This window comes from Anabrus simplex, chromosome 13 (assembly GCF_040414725.1).
Source record: "Anabrus simplex isolate iqAnaSimp1 chromosome 13, ASM4041472v1, whole genome shotgun sequence".
Taxonomy (NCBI): Eukaryota; Metazoa; Arthropoda; class Insecta; order Orthoptera; family Tettigoniidae; genus Anabrus; species Anabrus simplex.
Genome location: NC_090277.1, coordinates 87,710,757 through 87,734,862, shown reverse-complemented (window position 1 = coordinate 87,734,862; position 24,106 = coordinate 87,710,757). Strand labels below are relative to the sequence as shown.

Here is a 24,106-nt window from a genome sequence, read left to right as displayed (position 1 = left end):
CCGTAGATACATATGATTCAATTATCCGCTATATATACTCAAAAACGGTATTCTCTCTATCTCGCAATTTCGATAACTCAAAATGAAATTTAGCTCCCGAGGTGATTCGATATATCGATGTTCCTCTGTACTTCCTCTTCATTATCTCCCCAAACTACAATGTCATCAGCGAAGAGCATAGACTTTATTTGCTCGTCCATCATCTTCTCCTTGACATTATGTAGAATTCTATCCATGATGATAAATGACTGTTGAATGAAAACTGAAAGAATGACAATAATATATCTCCAGTAGTTTATACCTGACTGCGATATCCGGGGATTTCCTTAAAAAATATGAGTATTTTTGACACGTCTGCAAAATTATCGCCCAAAAATGAAAATTATGGCGCGAAGAGCGTTTTCCATGCAACATATAAAAATATTTGTGAATAACTTTGCAGCCAGTGAACTAATCATACATATTATTTCGGTAGTATAGATCCCTTTTGCGGCGCTCACAAATAACCGATCGTGACAAATGAATATTCAAAAGAAAGAGAATAGACATTATCAGTGACGAATTGCAATCTCATTTCATGAATATCGATAATTTCTTTAAAAAATGAGTTTCAAAAAATTGTACGAAGTGTGCGATTTGCAAATACTGTTGCTGTAGGAAATTACGCACCATCATTGCTGTCCACTTCACATTTTGGACGCTGGGACGCCTGTTTACTTCATTATAATGATACACTTGCATTTGCTTCCGTTCAAGTCGACACCATAAATGTGTTAAACAAATCAAAGATTACATTAAGTGGTAAGTAAGACTGTACTGATCTGTGTATTCCTTACAATTAGTTCACCAGTAGTTCACCAGGGGGCTACTCCACCACATACTTCATGAACATGCGAGATTTCTCGCACGAGTTCCCTAATCAACTCTAAATTCTCTGTGGGGCTGTATTTTATTAATAAGTGCTTGTCTTTTAAATGTGGTTTTGACTAGTGGTGAACTGTAGAAGTTCAAAATTTCAGTCATGACTCCCCTAAAGTCTCAAATTGGCTCCCTCTCTGCATCAGTGGTAGAGTGTTGGCCTCCGAATCCAAAGGTAGCGGGACGAAACCCGGCAGAGGTAGTCGAATTTTTGAAGCGCTATGCTACGGACTCGTTATGACACATTCTCCATCCTCCTCTTGGCGAGTGCTACTAAGCGGTACCGATATGGACGGAACGGTTCGTCCCTAAGCGAGTACCTTTCGTGTTCCAATTTCCTGCTGTCTGAGGATCTGTCATTTGAATGTTGACTTACCTGCTGGCTTGTCATAGTCCACAGAATCATTCACTTTAGCTAAAAATAAAATCCTTCAAATCATCTTCGGACTCTGAATTAGCAAACAGTTCAACTGTACCATCCAAACTAAGCAACACGACTCGAACCCTATACCACAGTCCCAGTGTACTTCCTCAGTGTTTTATTCAGCTGGTTGAGATGTTCGGATTCTATGCTGAAGACTGTGTGATCGAATTCTGGCAACATCTGTTGCTGGACGACATAAATTAAATGGTAGAAGTATGTGTGTTAGTGAATTAAATCTTACGTGAGAAAATTTCGTTTCGGACCAAATTCGGGGCATTTCAAGGTTATCTTAAAATTATAGCAATTAAGGAGTCGTTAGAAACTTATAAGGAGATTCCGGATGTTTATGCAGGGATAGGTTAGACTGCAGCATAATTTGGTATAAAGAAGTGTCGTCTACCCGCTAGGGGTTCTGATCGGCCATACCCCTATGGTATATCCAACACTCTTAGCTTAGCCGTTGTGCGGGTTAGTCTATACTTGTTACCCGCTTCAGTAAGTTTGTATTCTAACCTATTACAGCATAGAAAATCATATTTTTTTCGATATCCCTCTGCTCTATTTTCGTCGTTCTTGATATGCTCGCAGCGCTGTAGAGATAGTTGTTGATTCGTAGTCTAGTGTATTTGTGTGTAAACAGTGAGTTAAAAGTGAGTTAACACAAACAGGATATTCCTCGATGTAGGGGATTATGGAAAGCACCATGTGATTCTGTAAGCGTTGTGGCGTGATTTTAGATTATGCCCATTTAGAATGTTCAGGCGTGGTTGACACTGCGTGTATTGTCATCTGATACAGAGGAATATGCTGCTCTATTTAAACTTACTTTAATTGTATGCAGTGTCCAATAATTGAACACCTAATATATATTTTAAGTTCACTTTATTTTAAACTATATCAATTTAACATCAGCCTATAAGCATAAGGTTTTAGTTTTACTCCCTGCTGCGGTTTCAAAGTACGAACTCCTTACCACTTTGTGGACTTTTGACCCATCACGTAAATATATCTAATTAAACAAATTAATATTTGATAAGTTTATAACAAAAATGATGTTTTTATTGCTTGTTGTATATTTCCTTCTGCATTTTTGAGATTTTGTCTGTTGTTTGTGTCGTGAATCGTTGTGTAATACGTCCTGTTTTCCTAACTCCAGTTAGTATCCACGCTCTCTATACAGGTTGTATCAGAACTATACCCAAAAAGAAGAATAGGAATGCTCTTCGTGTTATATTAAAAACGAGGGTGCAGTCGGTTTGACGGAGATAATGCTCGGTGTGAATGCACAAGTTCATCGTTCGTTTCGCATAATCGCTTACCAGCCGTAGTAAGCAGGGTACAGTTTGTTCTGCACAAATTGACTGTTCTATGCGATCTCCCTAGAAAGGGAAGATGAACTTTTACAAAGAATACACGCAGGTTTCCAGGTTGTTCACGACAAGCCACACATCCTGAACAGAGTCCAAAGCTCACTACTACACTGTTGCGAACTGTGTATCGAACTAGGAGGCGGTGGAGTGGGGGGGAGCGGATATTGAACTTCTACTGCAGTCAAAACATTGCTTGTATTGTTTCCTTCGTTCAGTATGTTATTCCATTTACAATGTTGTGAATGAAGGGATACACAAGCGTTGCATCTTCCACCATGTTCAATAATATTGAACGTTACTGCGACCAACAGACGAAAGGAGAAACGATCTGGTGCGTTCCTTAACTGACAAGTGTGTCTTAATTACAATGTGTGCAGTTACGGTTGTTTTATAAAAGAACTGTGGATATTGCCTGTAAGAGACAAGGGCAATCTTGTGCATACGCGCGGAGCGTTATCTCTGTCTAAACCATACACCCCACTTCCCCTCCCTTCCCTTCTATTTCCTGGTGGACGGCAGGCGAGCTCGTGAATTTGAATCGCTCGCCTGGGAGCAACAAACTAACTCATTTTCACGAAAAGAAAAACTTTTCCCGCCAATCCGTTTGCACCATCTTTCTTAATATAATGCGAAGAGTATCCTTGACATTTTTTTGTGCGTATAGTTCTCGCTGTATATGTGTGTACTCTTTAGACGTTATTTATGTGTTTACTTCCCTGACTGTATGTTGATACTGAATGAAGTGTTGTCTGTTAATAATCAGTATTATTCGGTGTAGAGCACAAATGTTTGGTGTTAGACCGAAATTTACTTTCTATAAGATAGATTCCTTCGTATTAATTGGCACAATAGTGAAAAACATGTCTGCTATAAACATTTCTCTACGCACAACTGGATAAATGTAGTGACAACATATGCATATAAAGGAAACCATTCATGTTAGAATCAACAGACCTCTACAGGCTTTCAAGGTAATCGATCCCCTGCAACATGTTCCACCCGTTACCACACCTGTAGGAGCAGTTGCATCTTTTTTTTTTGCTAGGGGCTTTACGTCGCACCGACACAGATAGGTCTTATAGCGACGATGGGACAGGAAAGGCCTAGGAGTTGGAAGAAGGCGGCCGTGGCCTTAATTAAGGTACAGCCCCAGCATTTGCCTGGTGTGAAAATGGTAAACCACGGAACAGTTGCATCGTTGTTTTTTTCTCCTCTTGCAACATGTCAACAACTAACTCGCAGGAGAGATATTGTGACAGATTACATGGTCGTTCAGGTCGGATGCGTTTGGAAATGAAGACGTTTCCTGCTCAATACAGGACGACGTTGAAATGAAATGAAATGTAATGTCGTATGGCTTTTAGTACCGGGATATCCCAGGACGGGTTCGGCTCGCCAGGTACAGGTCTTTCTATTTGACTGCCGTAGGCGACCTGCGCGTCGTGATGCGGATGAAGTGATGATGACGACAACACATATACCCAGCCCCCCGTGCCATTGGAATTAACCAATTAAGGTTAAAATCCCCGACCCGGCCGGGAATCGAACCCGGGACCCTCTGAACCGAAGGCCAGTACGCTGACCGTTCAGCCAACGAGGACGACGATGATGATGTTGATTAGGGCTCGGAATTTTAGGCAGTAATAGGTTAGAATGCAAATTAATTTGGCCAGTGGGAAGCGTCGGCTGGCCCGTTGTTCCGCAATGTACCGAGAGTAACATGAATTCTAGGGGTTCCAGTAGGCCGTACCCCTAACGTTTATACAAATCTCATAACAGGGTCATTGTGCGGCTGGAGTACACTTGTTATTCGCCTCAGTAAGATTGCATTCTAACCTACAAATCCGAGACCTAATGATGATGATCCAGGAACCTTCTACGCGCTACCTCATGGTCGTTATTCCACCTTCAAAAATATCACTTTAGAGAACAAAAATTCCAAACAAATTAGAGCGAAAACTCCATCTTCTCTAAATAATTAATTCCGAATAAATTTAGAATTTGAAAGAATTTTAAATTCTTTTTAAGATTTTTTAAAGTAATTCATTAAAGGGTGAAGCTTAAAATTCGAAAAACGCAAGAAGATAAGATCCTCCGTGGCTCAGGCGGCAGCGCGCCGGCCTCTCACCGCTGGGTTCCGTGGTTCAAATCCCGGTGACTTCATGTGAGATTTGTGCTGGACAAAGCGGAGGCGGTACAGGTTTTTCAACGGGTACTCCGGTTCTCCCTGTCATTTTTAATTCTAGCAATACTCTCTGATATCATTTCATTTTGTCTTTCCTTCATTAATCATTGCCCAGAGGGGTGCGACAGGCTTCGGCAGCCGGCACAGTTCTTACCCTCGCCGCTAGATCGGGGCTTCATTCATTCCATTCCTGACCCGGAAACAGGATGTGGAATTTCTTTTCTTCAAGAAGATAAACTCATTGGGAAGTCAATTATCTATTAAAACACATAAAACCTTATTGATTTTACAAAATTAAATTTTCTGGATCTATTTTTGTCTCGAAATTGATTGGGAAAGGTGACATTGGATGAACATTCAAACAACTACTCTCTTATTATGAGTTTCTTCTCTGAATCAATATAAAAATTGTTCTTAAAAATATCACGTGGTAATTCGAGGGCAGCTTTCTCAAAGTTTATTTTTGTAAAGGATGATGATGGTGATAATAGGTCAGTGACCTGCAGTTGGTGTTGAATGTTTTCCGGTAATTGGTTCGTGTTTGTCCATCATAGACATTCGTCCTGATGTCACACGCACATGACACATGTATTGATTCATTAGTGTTGACGTGTTCCCTCCCTCTCTCTGTTATAACTATGACCTATTTTGTTATATACTTAGAACACTCAAGAATATTGCTGTATAGGAGAATTTTGGCAGTGAGTACTGACACGTTAATAAAAACAAGGAGGGAAATGCGAGGGGTAATTTGGTGGTTGATGGGTGGCCTACTTAAGTATTTTATCTCAAATGTCTCCTGTGTAGTAAAACGTAGCGGCAGGTTGTTTTCACGCAGGTGTGTCCCATGATTCAATAAGCACCGAGGCAACGACACCAAATGGCGCCGTCAGGAATTGGTACCCGTTCGTCAAGAAGACAACGGCAACGTATGACTCTTATCTCGCGTTGTCGCCGCGGACAGTGAGTATTCAATCCACCTGGGATGAATCATGAACCTCGGCATGTCTTCTACATTCTCGATTTTTGTAGGGAATATTTGATACGTATTCTGCAACCCTACCCAGAGAGGGTTAAAAGATCTGCCGCTTACAAGAATCAAGGTATCAGATAAAGAAGGAGAAAGGGCTACAAGAACTGTCATATTAAAAGATGTGGTGGAGGTGATTATTTTTTAAGGGGAATGAAATCTGGGTAACCATCCGCTATTAACACTAATCAGAGAAAGAGGTGGTCATCATTATTGTTTTAAAAGGAAATACAAATTGGCAACGATTCGCTATTAACACTAATCATAAGGAACCTTGAAGTTGATGGTGGTGATTACTGTTTTAAGAGAAAGTAAAGAGGAATACCCATCCTATATTAACATTACTAAGAAGGAAACTAAAAAGTAATGGTGGTGATTATTGTTTTAGGAGGAAGTACAACTATGCAACCATCCTGTATTAACATCAATCATAAGGAGCCTTGAAGTTGATGGTGGTGGTTATTGTATTAAGTGGAAATACAACTGAGCAACCATAGTCCATTCACAATCAGAAAGAAAAACGAAGATGATGGTGATTATTAATTTACGAGGAAATACAACCAGGCAAGCATTCTATATATAACACTAATCAGAAGGAAAGTGGGAGGGGTTCACCACTTCGAAAAATGACGGTATCGGCCAAAGAAAGACGAAGGCCAGGTAGGGCATAAAAATGAAAGACTTCCTAGGCCTCGACACCTAATGCCAACGGGATCGGAAAAGGACAAGAATTGCCTAAGTGCGGTCGAGCAGAAAGTATGAAAATGAGCAACCGGATTCAGGGAAGGAAAACGTGGTCGCCAAATCACGCTCCCACCCGTTTAGTCTCCTCTTATAACTGGTGGGGCATACCGTGGATGAATTCTGCCACTCTCACCCACAGACGGTTGAAAATATCACCAAGGGATACAATTTACCAGATCAAGGAGGAATTCGGTAGCTTATGAATTAGTAGGTAGCATACATCCTTGTGTAACTTGTATCACTGCCATAATATGTATTTAACATTATTAGAAAAACCAATAGGTTGAAATTATTTTCGATTGTTTCACTTTACTGTATATAGAGATAAAGGACACACAGCGTTACGTGTGCACTATTCATAATACGGTACGTAGTACAGTCATTAAATTCGTGGACCGGCAACCTAGTGTCCCTGTAGTGCACTACACCACAGGATAAAGCCGTGACAGCTCTTTGCTAGTCCCAGCAGGAGGTAGTTGTGTACGTACGCTGTAAGCGGAACTGTGGTCTCCGATGTCAAGTGGCGGAACTTGAGAATGTGTAGTATGAGCAACGGGAAAATTTCAAGTTCTGTCCAAAATTAGGCAAATAAGCTATCGAAACTTTTGAGATGATGGAGGCGAAATCAGCCGCATCACCATGACGGGAAAGAGTTGTGAGAAGTCACATCAAAAGCCTAGGTGATGCTTGAACTGTAGGCGCCAATCCAAGAACTTATCGACATTAGTACGCGATTGTTCGCTGTGTTGTCTACACTGTAGGCGCCAGTCCAAGAACAGATGGACAGTACCAGACAATTGTACGCTGTGTTGCCTACACTGCAGGCGCCAGTCCAAGAACAGGTCGACAGTAGTACACAATTGTACGCTGTGTTGCCTACACTGTAGGCGCCAGTCCAAGAACTGACCGACAGTGGTACGCAAATTGTACGCTGTGTTGTCTACACTATAGGCGCCAGTCCAAGAACAGATCGACGGTAGTACACAATTGTACGCTGTGTTACCTGCACTGTAGGCGCCAGTCCAAGAACAGTTCGACAGTTGTGCACAATTGTACACTGTGTTCCCTACACTGTAGGCGCCAGTCCAAGAACAGATCGGCAGCAGTACGCTATTGTACGTTGTGTTGCCTTCATTCTAGGCGCCAGTCCAAGAACTGATCGACAGTGGTACGCTATTGCACGCTGTGTTGCCTACACTCTAGGCGCCAGTCCAAGAACAGATAGACTGCAGTGCGCAGTTGTATACTGTGTTGCCTATAGTGTAGGCGGCTGTCTACAAACTTATCTCTTTGAGCACCTTATCTGAATGCTGTTAGTGGAGTTTCAATGTAGAAGTCTGTTTATTTCAGATGGTGTATCACAAATTATTATTGTTATTATTATTTGAGACCACGTTAAGCAGCAATCACACATTACTGGAACTTTTTGTAGCCTAAAATCTTTGCAGTCTTTCTCTGGCAGATTATCTTCTTTCCTTTGTCCCTTCCCTATTCAGTTTCTATTCGTTGTGGAAGCCTCTGAAGCTGTTGATCACTTTGTTCGGTTTAGGAGGTCTTCCCTATTTAATCCAGACTGCTCAAGATCCTTTCTTTCCTCTCTGAACCATTTTGTCGGAAACTTTAACTCTACTGTCAAAGATTTTAAAAATCTGCTTTTTAAGCTTCTTATCGTCCATTCTAAACAGATATCCATAAAATTTCAGTCTTCTGTTGTTCATTTAATCAATAATTCTTTCACTTTCTTGGTATTTTTTCTCCCCTTCCTCGTAACCTATACTGGCCATCCACAATTTTTAGACCATTATCTTACGGAGGATCTTCGTATCAAATTTATCGGCTTCTCTTAGTCCTGACATTCGTGTCTTTCTAAGCCATTCACTAGCATACAGACACTGTTTTGATTGCTGTATTGTAGTGTCTTAGTTTATCTCGCCTTGAGATGGATTTCCTCTTGTATAAAGCATGTATCCTGCGGTAAGGACCGGCCATCTTCTCTCGCCTGGTGTAGTTGGCTTCTCTCTCGCTAGTTTTTAGCTGTAGGATTTCTCTGAGGTTCCTGAAGCTGTCAACTCTTTCTATATTACCATGCCCCGTCTTCAAGTGAAGAGCTGTTGTGATGTTAGTCACATATTCGGATTCTTCAAAGGAAATTTGTAGTCCTGCTTCAGTATATTTATCTGCTCTGTACTCCGACTCGTTGGCTGAACGGTCAGCGTACTGGCCTTCGGTTCAGGCGGTCCCGGGTTCGATTCCCGGCCAGGTCGGGGATTTTAACCTTAATTGGTTAATTCCAATGGCACGGGGGCTGGGTGTATGTGTCGTCTTCATCATCATTTCATCCTCATCACGACGCACAGGTCGCCTACGGGAGTCAAATATAAAGACCTGCATCTGGCGAGCCGAACCCGTCCTGGGATATCCCGCCACTAAAAGCCATACGACATTTCATTTCATCTGCTCTGTAGCTGTATTAGTGTTTCTAGACAGCATCACAAGGTCATCTGCGAATGTAAGGCAGTTGATCTTGATGCCAATTTTGATCCTCCAATATATACTTCTTGCTTGAGCAATCCATTCTTGTTCAGTTTTTTTTCATTCGCGGATGATCTTCTCCCAAACACAGTTGAAGAGAAGCCGAGATAGCCCATCACCTTGTGAGATCCCTGTTTTGATTTCAAACTTCTTCAAGAGCTCTCCCATGATTTTTTACTTTTGAACAGGTGTCCGTTAATGTGTGCTTAAACATTTCAGTTGTTTTGGCGCCTAATCTGAATTCTACCTGTAGCATTGGTTCAATCCATTGAGTGGTAAGAAAACCCACTAAAATCCCTTTTATTCTGGAGACAAATATGAAATATGGGTGGTAGGCAATGCTGTGGTGCATTGGTACCGTATTTTAGTTGAAACTGTGACTCCATTTCTGTGTTCTGGGCTCGAAATTAAGTGCCAGTGATCTCTTGTGTTTTGTTCCAGCGACGAGGCGGTAGATCTTGAAGACTGGAAGCGGGCGCGCTCGGAGTCAAGTACAGCAGCAGACGAGATGGACGCAGCCTACCTCGCAAGACAGGTGAGTGTAGAACTACTGACGGTGCTCGTGTAATTGGAACACAACACAAAGGCGAAGGAAAGAAGTGAACCTCTCTTTTGACACTAACATTTCTTATGGGCGGAGATTCATCTCAAATTAGCAATGCAGAATGTGCAAAGTGACGTTACCTAGCAACCGTGCATCCTGTGCTCTGAAGTATTGATGGATGGCCATATTATTAAAGAGAAGGTGGGATTGACTGAAGCATTGCCAATTCGTGAAATTTCGTATAGGAGGGTTTAAATATACACACAGTGAATTTAAGTCTAAAATGGTCACACGTATTTACACATGTAAAAATAAACATTAAAATACAATGTGTCATAACATACCGATGTTTACCTCATCATTGATTCTTATGTCAGATGCACCCGTCTTTCTTCAGCTGTAGCGAATTTCTTCATCATAGCATGCACAGTTACAAGTTGCTTTACGTCGCACCGACACAGTTAGGTCTTACGGCGACGTTGGAAGAGAAAAGGCCTAGGTGTGGGAAGGAATCAGCCGTGGGCGTATTTAAGGTACAGCCCCAGCATTTGTATCGTGTGAGGATGGCAAACCACGGAGAACCATCTTCAGGGCTGCCAACAGTTGGGTTCGAACCTACTATCTCCCGAATACTGGATACTGGCCGCACTTAAGCGCCTGCAGCTATCGAGCTCGGTAGTTATATACCCCTTGTGGGTGGGGAACGCAGACGAAGAACGCACCCACGGTGTGCCCTGCATGCCGTAAGAGGTGACTAAAAGGGTCGACCAAGGGTTGATTGAATTTGAACCAAGAAACTACTTATAAGAGCCTCCGTGACGCAGGCGGCAGCGCGCCGGCCTCTCACCACTGGATACCGCGATTCAAATCCCGGCCACTCCATTTGAGATTTTTCCTGGACAAAGCGGAGGCGGGGCAGGTTTTTCTCCGGGTACTCCGGTTTTCCCTGTCATCTTTCATTCCAGAAACACTCTCCATTAACATTTCATTTCATCTGTTAGTCATTTAGTATTGCCCCAGAGGAATGCCACAGGCTTCGGCAGCCGGCACATTTCCTATCCTCGCCGCTAGATGGGGGCTTCATTCATTTCATTCATGACCCGGTCAGATGACTGGAAACAGGATGCGGATTTTCATTTCAAACTACTTGTGATTAGTACCGCTACAAGAGAAATACCATGGTTCTACGTTACTAGCGATAAGTACCATTATGAGGGGTCGCTGACTTGGATTTTGGACCGCTGTAGACAACAAGTATCATCGATTTATGATTGTGCTTTGGAAGAAGTACTTTGGCCACTAATACTATTATGTTAAGATAGTTTCTGGGAAGTTGAGGCAATGCGGGTCGGATCCACTGATTGGTTGATAATAGTCGTTCATCGTTGTCTTCTTTTAATTCTAGTCCGTCGACCGATTTTAGAATTCTTTTAACTTTCAGTATTGTCAGTGGATCCACTTATTTTAAATTCATATTGTATCTATTCATTCTTCATCATTACGTTTTGAATTTTGGTCAGTTGATGAATTTTAGACTTTTACATTGTCAGTATTGCACCCAATTAATTGGACAAAAGGGTGCAGTATATTTCGGCTTATTTCATAGCATTAGCGGCCGATGACCTAGATATTAGACCCCTTTAAACAAGTATCATCATCATCATCACCTCCCATTTCTCATTGCACTCCTCAGGAATATATAGAGACACATTTTTCCCACCACAGTAGTCATTGGTATGGCTGATGTGCTATTTTAAACAATGGAACATTCGGAAATACAACTCAGTGAAGTGTATAGCTTTCTTGTTTTCAGAGAACTATCTGCTACCCTTCTCGGTCACAGTTTGTCTCATTACAACAAGCCTCTTCCCCCCAAGAAACATAGCCAGCGGCAACGTATTTTAAACGGCTGCCCTATGGTCACACAGGATTGTGACCGGGAGATTTTACATACGATTTTAACCTCTATCCTGAAGCCAGATTTCGCAGTTTAGAAGTAATAGTCACCCTCCTTATGAACTTAAGACCTGTATCCTCCTGTGCATAATGTAATGAGAAGTAAAAAATTAAAAGATTGATGTTTATAGGGAGAGCACGTTACCTTGTGACCTTATGCGCCAGCCGCGACTGGGTGGAAGACTGTCCTATAAAAAAATAAGGAAAACTGAATTACTAAGCAAAGGATTTTGTTATTCGTATTGAAAGGCGAGTTACTGGGGAGAAAATAAAATCAAAACCGTGGAAGTAAGAGGCTTAGTAAAGGAGAAACTAAATAAGCAAACACTCGCTGATGTATGTTCAGCACGAGACAGACACATACGATTACAATTAGGAGGTAAAGAATTCAGAGGATGGATGAATTAATGGAAGTAGATTGATGTGCGAACGAATGCGTGGACTGATAGACGAATGAACGAAGGAGGGAATAAATGAATGGAATGGACTGATAACGAGTCAATAAATGAGTGGGTAGATAGACGTATGAATGAATAAATAAATAAATAAACTAAAGCATGGATGGGTGAATGAATGAATGAATGAATGAATCAATGAATGAACGACTGATAGACGGATTCATTTTTGAATTGATAATCAAATGAATGATTTTTTAGATTGTGGGTTAATTTTTGAAGGGATGACTGAGTGAACTAATAGGTGAATGAATCGCTGGATTAGTGGATAGATGAATTAATTATGTAGCGTATCGAAGGATAAATTAATGTATGTTAGTCGAATAAATAAATGAACAAAAAATATATATAAAATAAAAACACGAATTAATGATTGGATTGATGAATAAATTAGTTCGTTAATAATTCAATGAATGGCTTTATGATTGCAATGACAAACCAATAATTGCAGAAGTGAACTGACACACGAATGATTTCATTCATCGAAAACATTTTAATTAATTATACGGATTCATGGATGAATGAATAAATGAAAGCACAGATGAATACATCAGTACATGAAAGAGTTAATGAAAAAAATGATAAATACAAAATTGAAACTTTATAAGACTGTATTCCAAATTGAAATAACTTATGGAAGTGAAACATTATTTAAACTAAGGCAAAATAATACCACATAGAAATTTGTAAAAATAGAAAGGAGAATAGTAAGAACATGCATTAATAGGAAGAACCTATAACGGATTTCATAAGAAAGAAGAGACAATCCTTTGGTCATTTGTTGACAACATCTCAAGACAGGTTAATACGCAGAATTTTGGAGAAGCTTTGAAAACAAAAAACTACAACCTGTCTGGGAAAAAGATATAAGACGTGAAAGAATTAGGCATAACACTGGAGGATTTAAAGAATAAATCAAACAAAGTAAATAAATTTAAGAATAGTAAAATTAGATTCCTAAAGATTGATAAAAGAGGAAGAACTAAACGGGTATTTTCAGAAGAAGAACGGCAACGAAGATCAGATAGAATGAAGAAATACTGGAAGGACAGAGAGGAAAAAACATAAAACATCATAGAAGACTGGACAAAAATTAAGTACAGTGCGGCCGTAAGAGCACGATAAAAGCTTGATGCACTGTGTATCTTGATACCTGAATAACTGGTCCGATAGGCGAAGAATCATTATTCCGCTCCCATCAACATGATAATGTCGTGTTCGCTGAGCTCCAGCTCTTCTTGTATCTTATTTTCCCATATTTATTTTTAGTCCCAGTATCCATCATGTTCTTTTTAATTAATACTCTTCTCGTCTTTTACGAGCCAAAGATATGGCATGCATCATATTGCTCTCATATTAAAGACTTTAATAACAAGAGGCGACCAGTATATTGAACGTAACATCGTCGAAACTTCAAAAGGTCTTTGTTTTCTCAATAAACTAAGTCTGCAATATCATCAAAATAATAATTATTACACTCTTATAGAGTAGTAGTATCTAAATTAAAACTTGCTGAAGTAAAAAACTGTTGTTTACGATAGTTTAAGGATTAAACAAATAACCTACTTCTTACAGCGGACCAACTCAATTTTTAAAATTAATGTATTTAAAGATCCACCTATTCAGTCATCATTATCATCATCATCATCATCATCATCACACGTGATATGGGCTTTTGGGCTTATAACGTGTCAATAAAATCAGGCGAAATTATTTACGTTTCGCAGTGAACTTTGCTCTGCGTCTTCATAAGAAAATATCGACTGTTCGCGAGAAAGGCTTTTCAAACAATGAGGTTTGAATTTAGACGTTATAACAGAAGTGGAAGTGGTACGTTCATCCGTCAGCAGATGGCTCAACGGATCCGGTACAGCGCCAGCGTTCGAAGTGGAATAAGCCCATTAAGACTACGCAAAGTACTTAGAGGCGTGTGTTTGCCTTCCTTTGTGCTCATATTTCTTTCATTATTTTACTGTGGGTTTCCTTTCTCTCTCTCTAAAGACCAGGTTGTTTCACTCTTCTTGTTTGGTCTTTTCTCTTGGTCAACTTGTCATTTGTGAAATTTCGATCTAAAGATTACCCCGTTCTGGACATCGGCTGCCGTGATTCCTTCCGGTTCCAAATCGCTTTAGATTTCATCCATCCATTTCATTGAGTCTGCTTTGACAATACTCTTGTTTTCATAGAATACGACTATTTGTTTGATAAGTCTGCCTGGGTGCATTATTTTAATATATCCACAGAATGTTAGCCTGCGTCTTCTAATGTCACTGTGAATATTTGTGTATTGTTTGATTTCCTGTCTGCCTCGGAGTCGGTGTTGCCCGTCGGCGAGTTTTGGGCCTACAGTTTTTCTTACAATTTCGCGTTTCTTTTTCTCACTGTTTTCAATATCTGTTTTCCTGATCAAAACTAGCGTCTCTGACCCATAAAGACATTATGAATGTCTGTTTGGAGATGCATTGTTCTGTTGTAATTTTTTTTAGTATTTGCTTTATGTCGTACTGACGCAGATGGGGTAGGATAGGGATAGGAGTAGGAAGGAAGCGGCCGTGGCCTTAATTAAGGTACCAGCACATGCCTGGTGTGAAAATGGGAAACCAAGGAATACCATCTTCAGGGTTGCCGACAGTTGGGTTCGAAGCTAACAACTGCTCGCCCCTAACCGCACGGCCAACTCGACCGGTTTTGTTGTAGGTATTTTGGGTTAATCGGTATGCTGTTTCCATCTCTTGGCATTTAATTTCATTGGCTTTTGCTTCGAGTTCATTTTCCTGAATTGTGTCACCAAGATACTTAAAAAGTGATACTCATTTAAATATGCCATATTTTCTCCGTGAATGTTGGTACTTATTTTTTGCAGGTCATGTATTCTTTCTTTTCAAAAGATATTATTATTATTATGTGCGTATGGACCCAATGGATCACACAAAGTTCTAACGATTCTGTTTTCTGAGTTGCCAAACAGCTCTCATCCTTTCTCCGTGGATCCTTTTTCGCTCTTCTGTCCACTTTGCTCCAGTCTTCTTTTCGCTATGTTCTCTGGTTGCACTTTCCATACATTAACTTTCTTCCTATAAAGCTTCCTGTCCGTGGTGTCATTTGAGTTCATGTGGGGTTTTTCCGGATCTTTCTTCACTTCCAGTACCCATGGAATATTTTTTAGATGTTCTATGTAGGTGAGAATCTTGTGTGTCAGTCTACTTGCCGGCAGTCTGCGGACGTGCCCATAGAATTTCAGACGTCTTTTGCGGATGTCTGCTACAATGTTGGAGAGCTCTTCTGTCACTTTGCGTGACCTCAGTCTATATCCATCTTCTGTTTTTCGGGGGCCGAGAATTTTCCTCCTGATTCTTCTTCTAAAATGTTTTCTAGGTCACCCTTCCCGTTTAGTGTAAGGGAAGACTTCGGGCTTGATTACTGTATTATAGTGTCTGATCTTTGCATGGCGGGACAAACACTTTCTATTGTATATTGTATCGTATTTACTCTTCTTCTTCTTCTTTCGAATGGGCCACCAGAGGACCACGTGCCAATTTCAATTCCTTCTTCTTTGTTCTTTCCATTTCTTCCAGTACGCTTTCATCTGTTCACTATGTTTCTTCTTTCTGTCTTCAGACCACTTTGAACCAGTCTTTTTTACTTTCCTACCTTGGAATCCTTCTATTTTCAATACTTTTTCCCGAAAGCCTTCTCTATTATTTATTTCTTCTGTTGTTATATTTTTTTTTTCTAAATCCTTTCTTACTTCATTGACCCAGCTTGTCGTTGATTTCTTACTCCACAAATATCTGAAAATCTTACTGGTTAGTCTACTATCTTGCATTCGATATAAATGTCCAAAAAACATAAGTCTCCTTTTCCTCATTACATCTGATATATTTTCTATTTTTTTATATATTTCAGCATTACTTCGTAATTTCCAACCTTCTGCTGTGTTTTGTGGGCCTAATATTTTCCTCATGATTCGCCTTTCTAGTATTTCTAGTTTATCTAAATTATAGTTTAATGCCAGACACTCGCTTGCATATAGGCATTCTGGCTTCACTACTGTGTTGTAATGCCTTATTTTTGCATTTATGGATAGGCATCTTTTATTGTAGATATCTTTGGTGACACCATAAGCTCTCTCCATTTTATGTACCCTCTCCTCTACTGCAGATTTTTCTAAACCATTTTCTTGGATTATTTCCCCTAGATATTTGAATTTTTTTACCCTCTCTATTTGGCCAATATCTGTTTTCAGAAATTTTGGTGCATCCCAAATATTTGTTAAAAATTTTGTTTTTTCTGCAGAAATTCTTAAGCCAGTTCTGCTGGCGATTCTTTCCAAGACATTTACTTGGGTTACAGCAGATGTCACATTTTCAGAAAGTATTGCAAAGTCATCTGCAAATGCAAGACAATTTATTTCAATCCTTTTGTTTCCTCTTCCTAACCTTATCGGTGAAATGTTGAGTTCCGTATTTATTATTATTATTATTATTATTATTATTATTATTATTGATGTACAAGAATTGTGCGAGTCCGATGGGAGAGGGACGTACCAGTTATATCATCATCTCTTTCGCCATGTTCCAGGCGCGGCCGCTGTCGTGGGCGTGGATCCGTGGCTGGTGCATCGTGTGGTGGTACAGCGGCCGAGAAGACGAGCCCATGGAGCCAGACTACGAGGACACCCCTAGCGACATGGGCTACGCCACGCCTGTCAGCGTGGAGACACCGCTCCAGTCCAGTGTCTCCCGGTGTACGTCTCTGAACGTGATACGAGACCCGTACGCGGGCTCCAACCCCCAGCAGCAAACCCCGACCCGCCAGGCGCACCTTTCACACCTCCAGCACTACGACTCCAGGAGCTTACCCACCTCCAACAGGCTGGCGGCGCGGTCTGTCTCCAGTGACTCAGTAAGTAGCACTCCGAACGAATTCCGTACAAAATACTTCCTCATAAATTCGTGACCCTATAATACCAAGGGTAAATTCCATAGGCTACTAACATAGCAAATACTTCCTCATAGATTTATGGCCTTATAATACCAAGGGTGAATTCCATAGGCTACTAACATAGCAAATACTTCCTCATAGATTTATGGCCTTATAATACCAAGGGTAAATTCCATAGGCTACTAACATAGCAAATACTTCCTCAGAGATTTATGGCCTTATAATACCAAGGGGGAATTCCATAGGCTACTAACATAGCAAATACTTCCTCATAGATTTATGGCCTTATAATACCAAGGGTAAATTCCATAGGCTACTAACATAGCAAAATACTTCCTCATAGATTTATGGCCTTATAATACCAAGGGTGAATTCCATAGGCTACTAACATAGCAAATACTTCCTCATAGATTTATGGCCTTATAATACCAAGGGTGAATTCCATAGGCAGCTAACATAGCAAATACTTCCTCATAGATTTATGGCCCTGTAATGCCAAGGACGAATTCCATAGGCTACTAACATAGCAAATACTTCCTCATAGATTTATGGCCCTGTAATGCCAAGGACGAATTCCATAGGCTACTAACATAGCAAATACTTCCTCATAGATTTATGGCCCTGTAATGCCAAGGACGAATTCCATAGGCTACTAACATAGCAAATACTTCCTCATAGATTTATGGCCCTGTAATGCCAAGGGTGAATTCCATAGGCTACTAACATAGCAAATACTTCCTCATAGATTTATGGCCCTGTAATGCCAAGGACGAATTCCATAGGCTACTAACATAGCAAATACTTCCTCATAGATTTATGGCCCTGTAATGCCAAGGACGAATTCCATAGGCTACTAACATAGCAAATACTTCCTCATAGATTTTTTTTGTTTTACGTCGCACTGACACAGATAGGTCTTATGGCGACGATGGGATAGAAGAGGCCCAGGAAGTGGAAGGAAGCGGCCGTGGCCTTAAGGTATAGCCCCGGCATTTGCCTGGTGTGAAAATGGGAAACCACGGAAAACCATCTTCAAGGCTGCCGACAGTGGGACACGGACCCACTATTTCCCGATTACTGGATACTGGCCGCACTTAAGCGACTGCAGCTATCGAGCTCGGTCCTCATAGAGTTATGGCCCTGTAATGTCATGGGCGAATTCCATAGGCTACTTGCGTGGTGAATACTTCCCCATAGATTTGTTGCTCTACAGTATAATGCCACTGTCTAATTACATAGCAAGTACTTACTGATATATTTGTGGCCCTATAATATCAAGGGGGAAATCCGTACTTACTTAGAGAAATAGTTCCCTACAGAATTGTTGCTCTGTTATGCCATGGGTGAATTCCCACAAGTACAGCCCCCCCCCCCTAGAGTTTCAGTACCATGTGGCTCCTTATCGAGAACACATTCTTTCCATGCAAATGTTTCATATACCTTACTACTATGCCTAAAACAAGGGAGGACTTGACAATGTTGTTTTATTAACAAAAGCTGCACATGGTCCCGAGCTAAAATAAGAAAACGCCACGTCATCAGAAAACAAACCTGAAACTGAGCAGAACTAATTCATACCTTCCTAGGCAGTGAATACAAATTGTAGAGATGCTACTTATCGCGAAGGGGGAAGAACAAGAAGACAATCACTCTTATAATAGGAGGGAAGGAAGATAACCTACTCTTCAGTGGCGTAAAACACAGTTTTGGGTTATCAAGGGACTACAAGAAAAGCCTTACCCAGCTGCTAAGCGGCTGGAACACTGTTTTGGTTTTTCACCTCCATCAGAAGTACGTGAGTTTTCTGTATTTTATATGGTTGAGGATAAGCCAACTTGTCTCGTTTCATGACTGCCTTTTAGATTATTTTATCTCTGATGAGGCCACATTTCCTCCTACAATGTTGGTACAACATTTATTTAAAACAAGCCACACTACCAACACCCGTGAAGCATTTCTTAGGAACTTTTCTGCCGAATTTTAGAACTCACATCCTGATATTTATTTAGCATTAAATGATATTCGGGGGCCGATGACCTAGATGTTAGGCCCCTCTAAACAACATGCATCATCATCATCATCATCATCATCATTCCAATTATATTCAATCACACATTTACCGAGTAAAAAGAAAAGATAACTGAAAATAGACAGTTACCGATAAAAAAAACTCTAAATTACACTGGAAATATTATTTCTCGTCCTGGTTTTTTAAATGATGTCGCTGATTTGAACAGACTCTTCCAATTAATGTTTTAATGTGTTTAATTCAATTATCAACAAGTGTTACAGGACATATTTTGAGCACATCATATGGTGATTTATTTTCTCATTTTTCAGTCCGTAGTTGGAAAGAAATGGGGGAAGGGGTGAATTTTTCCCCAAGTATTCCGTATGGAGCCAATTTAAAAATTCATATTTGACTCAGTTGAAGATAAAGTGGCGCAAACGCGGTAGCCTGCCAAATTTAGAGCTGCAGGGTGTTTCCCTTTCAGTGGTCCTCGTGCATGTATTCTATGCACACACTCACAGAAGGGGGCAACAAACACTGGTATCTGGGGCACATAGGAAAGATAAAAGGGAGAACCAAAGCACACTCATCTAGGAAATCCGTGATTAATACAGTGCCTTATTTTCTTGTGTTTCTTGTTATTCTATTTCTTTATTGTCGTTTTATTTTAATAAACATACATAACAACTAGACTGGGAAATAAAATGCTAAAGTGGTACATCTGAATTCGCAACGTGGATATTGGGTCCACGAGATTAATTTTATTTCATCAAACGAAACAAATTATTGGCACGCAAATAGTAAGTAATCGTAGCGCAAAACGATCTGCATCAGATAATGAGACAGCGGAGAACCTTCGTTAGCTACTGCTATTTGTGTATTATGCGGAAGACTAGATGCACAACGATTTGTTTCTTGTTTTAGGTGTACACAATCCTCATACGACTGCCGCCAGACTCGGCGAGTTGTGACGGCAGCGGGGTTGCAGACCAGCCTTCCATCAAGATGATAGCTGACGACACAGCCCCTAGTTCGTTGACCCCAATCCGAGGAGTCCAGAGGCTAACAGGAAGGGTCGACAGCTCGACTAGCATGGGCATGGAATACACCCTGAGCCTCCACCCCGCCGGGGGCTACCCAGTGTCCCCAGCCATCAACAGGAGACCCTCCCAGATGCCGGACGTTCGCATCCCTCTCAACGCCAAAATCATCCCCAAACAGCTAGCAGGAGGTCCTAAATCTCTGGTAGCAAACGCAGGACCTAAACTACAACAGCACCCACAGAAGAAGAAGAAAAAGACGCAAGAGAAGAAGGCGGACAAGAAAGCTGCCAAAACTTTGTCGGCGATTTTGTTGACATTCATTATCACATGGACGCCATACAATATCCTGGTTCTTCTGAAGCCCCTCACGGCTTGTACTAAGTGTATACCCCAAGAGCTGTGGGACTTTTTCTACTATCTGTGCTACATCAACAGTACTATCAACCCGGTGTGCTACGCCTTGTGCAACGCGTCCTTCAGACGTACCTACGTTCGGATTCTAACTTGCAAGTGGCACAATCGTAACCGCAGTGCGATGAACAGGGGTTTTTACAACTGAATTAGAGATCTTTTATGTCAATCTATGGATGTTGTGCTTATAATATTGAAGTACATGTGTGAGTTTTCTAAGTTTTGGAATGAGCAACATCCCTTGACGAAGAACGTGGAAATATACATTACATTTTTTAATGAAAAGGGCAACACCACAAAAGGTTGAATGCATCTTCAGAAAGGCAACAGATATTGTGTCTATTTTCTGTGGAACGTGCCTGTACTAATGATATTGTGTTTTCCTCGTTCACTTCCCCTGTTCAGCTGATCAAAAATGACATATAATTTGCTGCTTTTTGAAAGTTATCTTTTCCGTTTGGAAACTGGTTTTGGCAGCGATTCTGTTTCTTAGTATGCAAACTCAGAGGTTGATTGGATCTACAGAAATGTGTTAGTAATTTCTGTACAGATAATAAATAACCCTGGGTGAGAGAGAGAAAAGTTAAATCTTCCACTATCCATAAAATCGGTATTAAATGAGGTAAAGTATTTACCTCCTTATCCGGCCGCTACTCTCTCCAGATATTAACCTTGCACTCATCTCTGTTGGGGGGTAGCGATTATTGTTTTCAGAGGAAATACAACTGGAAAACTATCCCACCTTAACACTAATCGGAGAAGAGGACGGAAGAGGTATGACCCGCGAAAAAGTAGGACATCGCAAAGAAAAATGGAGAGTCACGAAGGGTGTATAAATGAAACTATCCAGGCGTCACGAACTTAACACCATCGAGATCGGGAAAAGACAAGTGTTAGCCAAATGAGGTCGGATAAAAGAGATGAATGTTAGGTGGCGCGAGTTAAGTGGAATTAATTACATACTCAGCTAGGTGCCCTTTCGTCGCCAAACCACGCTCCCAGGTTAACACGTAAAGGTCATGAATGACGGCAGAATTTAGAGAATTTAGTGTACATAATGGTGTCTGGATTTAAGCTAAGCAAAAGTGGCAAAGAAGAACCGAACAGGTGCCTCCACTTTAAATGCTCTGAAATGTTAAAAAATAATTAAAATACATTGCATTTTAACAGAATATATCTCAGCCAATATTCCTGAATAAAACAAAGAAATATACTCACTACACACCTCGTTTTAAAATTTACAAGTGAAACCTGTAATTTTGGGAAATTATATGTCATTTTTATCAGACTCTTCGAACAAAATTTTTCGATTAACTTCCATTATCATAAAAGATTTTAACTCCGATGATGAACACTTGTAACACCACTTCGTATGTTTCATACATCTCTTCCAATTTGTGTTTATACTTCGTGATGCTCCAGAAAAATACGTAAATATTCATTCAAATCACTTATTTAAGTTCATCGTGTTGAGATGGTAGTGTTATATGAAACTTAAGGGTAATTCATGGTCATACATTTCATTTATTAAATGAGTATGGCTCGGATTTTTAGGCAATAATGGGTTAGAATGCAAACTACTTTGATTATTAGAGAATGTCGACAAGCCCGCTCTTCCTTGACGTACCGCGAGAAACATAAATTCTAGGGTGTTATAATAGGCCGTACCTCCTAACTTTTAGGCAAACCTCATAACAGAACCGTTGTGCAGGCAAGTGTACACTTGTTACTTACCTCAGTACGATTGCATTCCAACCTGTTACTGCTACAAATCGGGGCTCTACGAGATGAGACTTGAAGAAATAGTCTCACCATCTGAAAGGTTAGCCCAGTAATAATGGTGGATTCTAAATCTAATTTATCATTATTATTATAATGAATATTATTATTAAATTCATAGTGACAATGGTTATTATACTGATAGAAGGGATAAATAACCGCCATATTCTGGAGACTTGGAAATTAATGAACGTAAATTTCTTAATTTTCAACGGAAAGAAGAGTTCAAAGAATGGGAAGCCATCTGTGATGCAACATTCAAACGAAAAGAAACAGCTTTAAAAATGAAAAGAAATTACTGTACACATTTCCATCAAATGGAGATATGACATTGTGAATGTCTCGAAGATATACCTACAGTATTTTGTCTTTGTTGATAGTTGAGAAGAATTTAGGATGGTTGTGAAACGATTCTTAGTGCAGTGCATGATTTTTTAATTTATTAAACTTTAAAATTAATTCAGTGTGTTCCACAATGGATAAGTTAGAAACAAAGAAATGATGCTTCCTAAAGTTTCACCGTCAGCTGGCTGTATTTTGGGTACAGCAAGTACTGATTATCAACTAGTAGTGAAAATACGCATTTATAAATCTGATGTCTGGAACTTAAAGAAAAATATCTACGTGTAATAAGTTTATGTGTCAGTGTTGTTAGTTAGAAGAGCATATAAGTCAGTATCGTATAAAACATCAGCTTGCAAGACCAAAGATAATATTATAAAATATATCTTTTCCGGCTAAACACAAAAACAAAGGCCATCAGGATACTTATAAATAATCACTACGCCGCTCAAAGGGAAAGATTGTTCGTTTTAAATGTTTTTGAACTCAAAGTGATAAAGGTTACCATTTTTTTCGCCATGGTGCATGTAAATGGTCAGTGGTGATGGTGGTAGGTTTTTTAAATCATCGAAAATGAGGGAAGTGATTTTGAAAACCAAACAGAACAAAATTAGTTTTGCGAGCCCAATAGGCTGTGTACAAGCAAACTGCTATTGAAGGCTTACAACAACCAAACAAACAAACAAAAAATTGTACGACGGGTCATATTCTTAACATATAGTTGTTAGTCTTATTAATAAAATGTTCATGTCCAATTGCTCGTGTGAAAATAAGAGGGTAAAGTTTAAGTAATATAACCACTGTGTGTCATAAAACTAAAAACTTAAAATATAGCTTTATTCATGGAGTTCTTTTTTCATGTTCGAGACTGGACATAATGCGGTTAGGAACTAAACATGCAAGATTTTAATAAATCCTGGATGCTATGAAAATTGTAAGGTTGAACGAAAAAATGTTTTGTTTTCTATTTATGACAATGTGTCATGACTGACAGCAGCAAATATTCAGTACATTAACTTAAAAATATTTATTTATTTATTTATTTATTTGTCAGAAACATCTACATTATATTCTTTATGACCAGAATTTGGCTGCGTCCAGTACATTTACTGTGGAGAAATTAAGGTTTTCTTGAGTGCAGGAGACTGGACACAGTTGGCAATGCAGCAGATGTTTTCACATTCACACTGAATATCATTCTTAAGAGTATCCCCATCGTGATAAATTAACCTTTGAGATGCCCATTCCAGATCTCAGTCTATTCAGAGACTTCCAAGTCAGCCATTCCTCGTCATGTCCAAGAGGCAAAGTTACCGAAATTCTTCTCCAACCGGTGGAATGTAGATCGTAGTCTTCCATAATTCTAGCCTAGATTTTTCAGCGGTGGTTCTAAGTTCCTCTGATGTTCTAAAGAAGCT

At 40.0% G+C, this 24,106-nt stretch overlaps 1 protein-coding gene across 1 annotated transcript in view; it reads left to right on the top strand.

Annotated features, from left to right (window-relative positions):
• mAChR-A (muscarinic Acetylcholine Receptor, A-type) overlaps nt 1–20,837 on the top strand; it is a 252,578-nt gene extending 231,741 nt beyond the window's left edge. Inside the window, exons 5-7 of the mRNA XM_067157206.2 lie at nt 9,645–9,738; nt 16,740–17,063; nt 20,038–20,837. Of these exons, the coding sequence (XP_067013307.1) occupies nt 9,645–9,738; nt 16,740–17,063; nt 20,038–20,715 (1,096 nt within the window). The 3' untranslated portion in view covers nt 20,716–20,837. The remainder of the gene's footprint in view (nt 1–9,644; nt 9,739–16,739; nt 17,064–20,037) is intronic.
• Nucleotides 20,838–24,106: the final 3,269 nt, after the last annotated feature.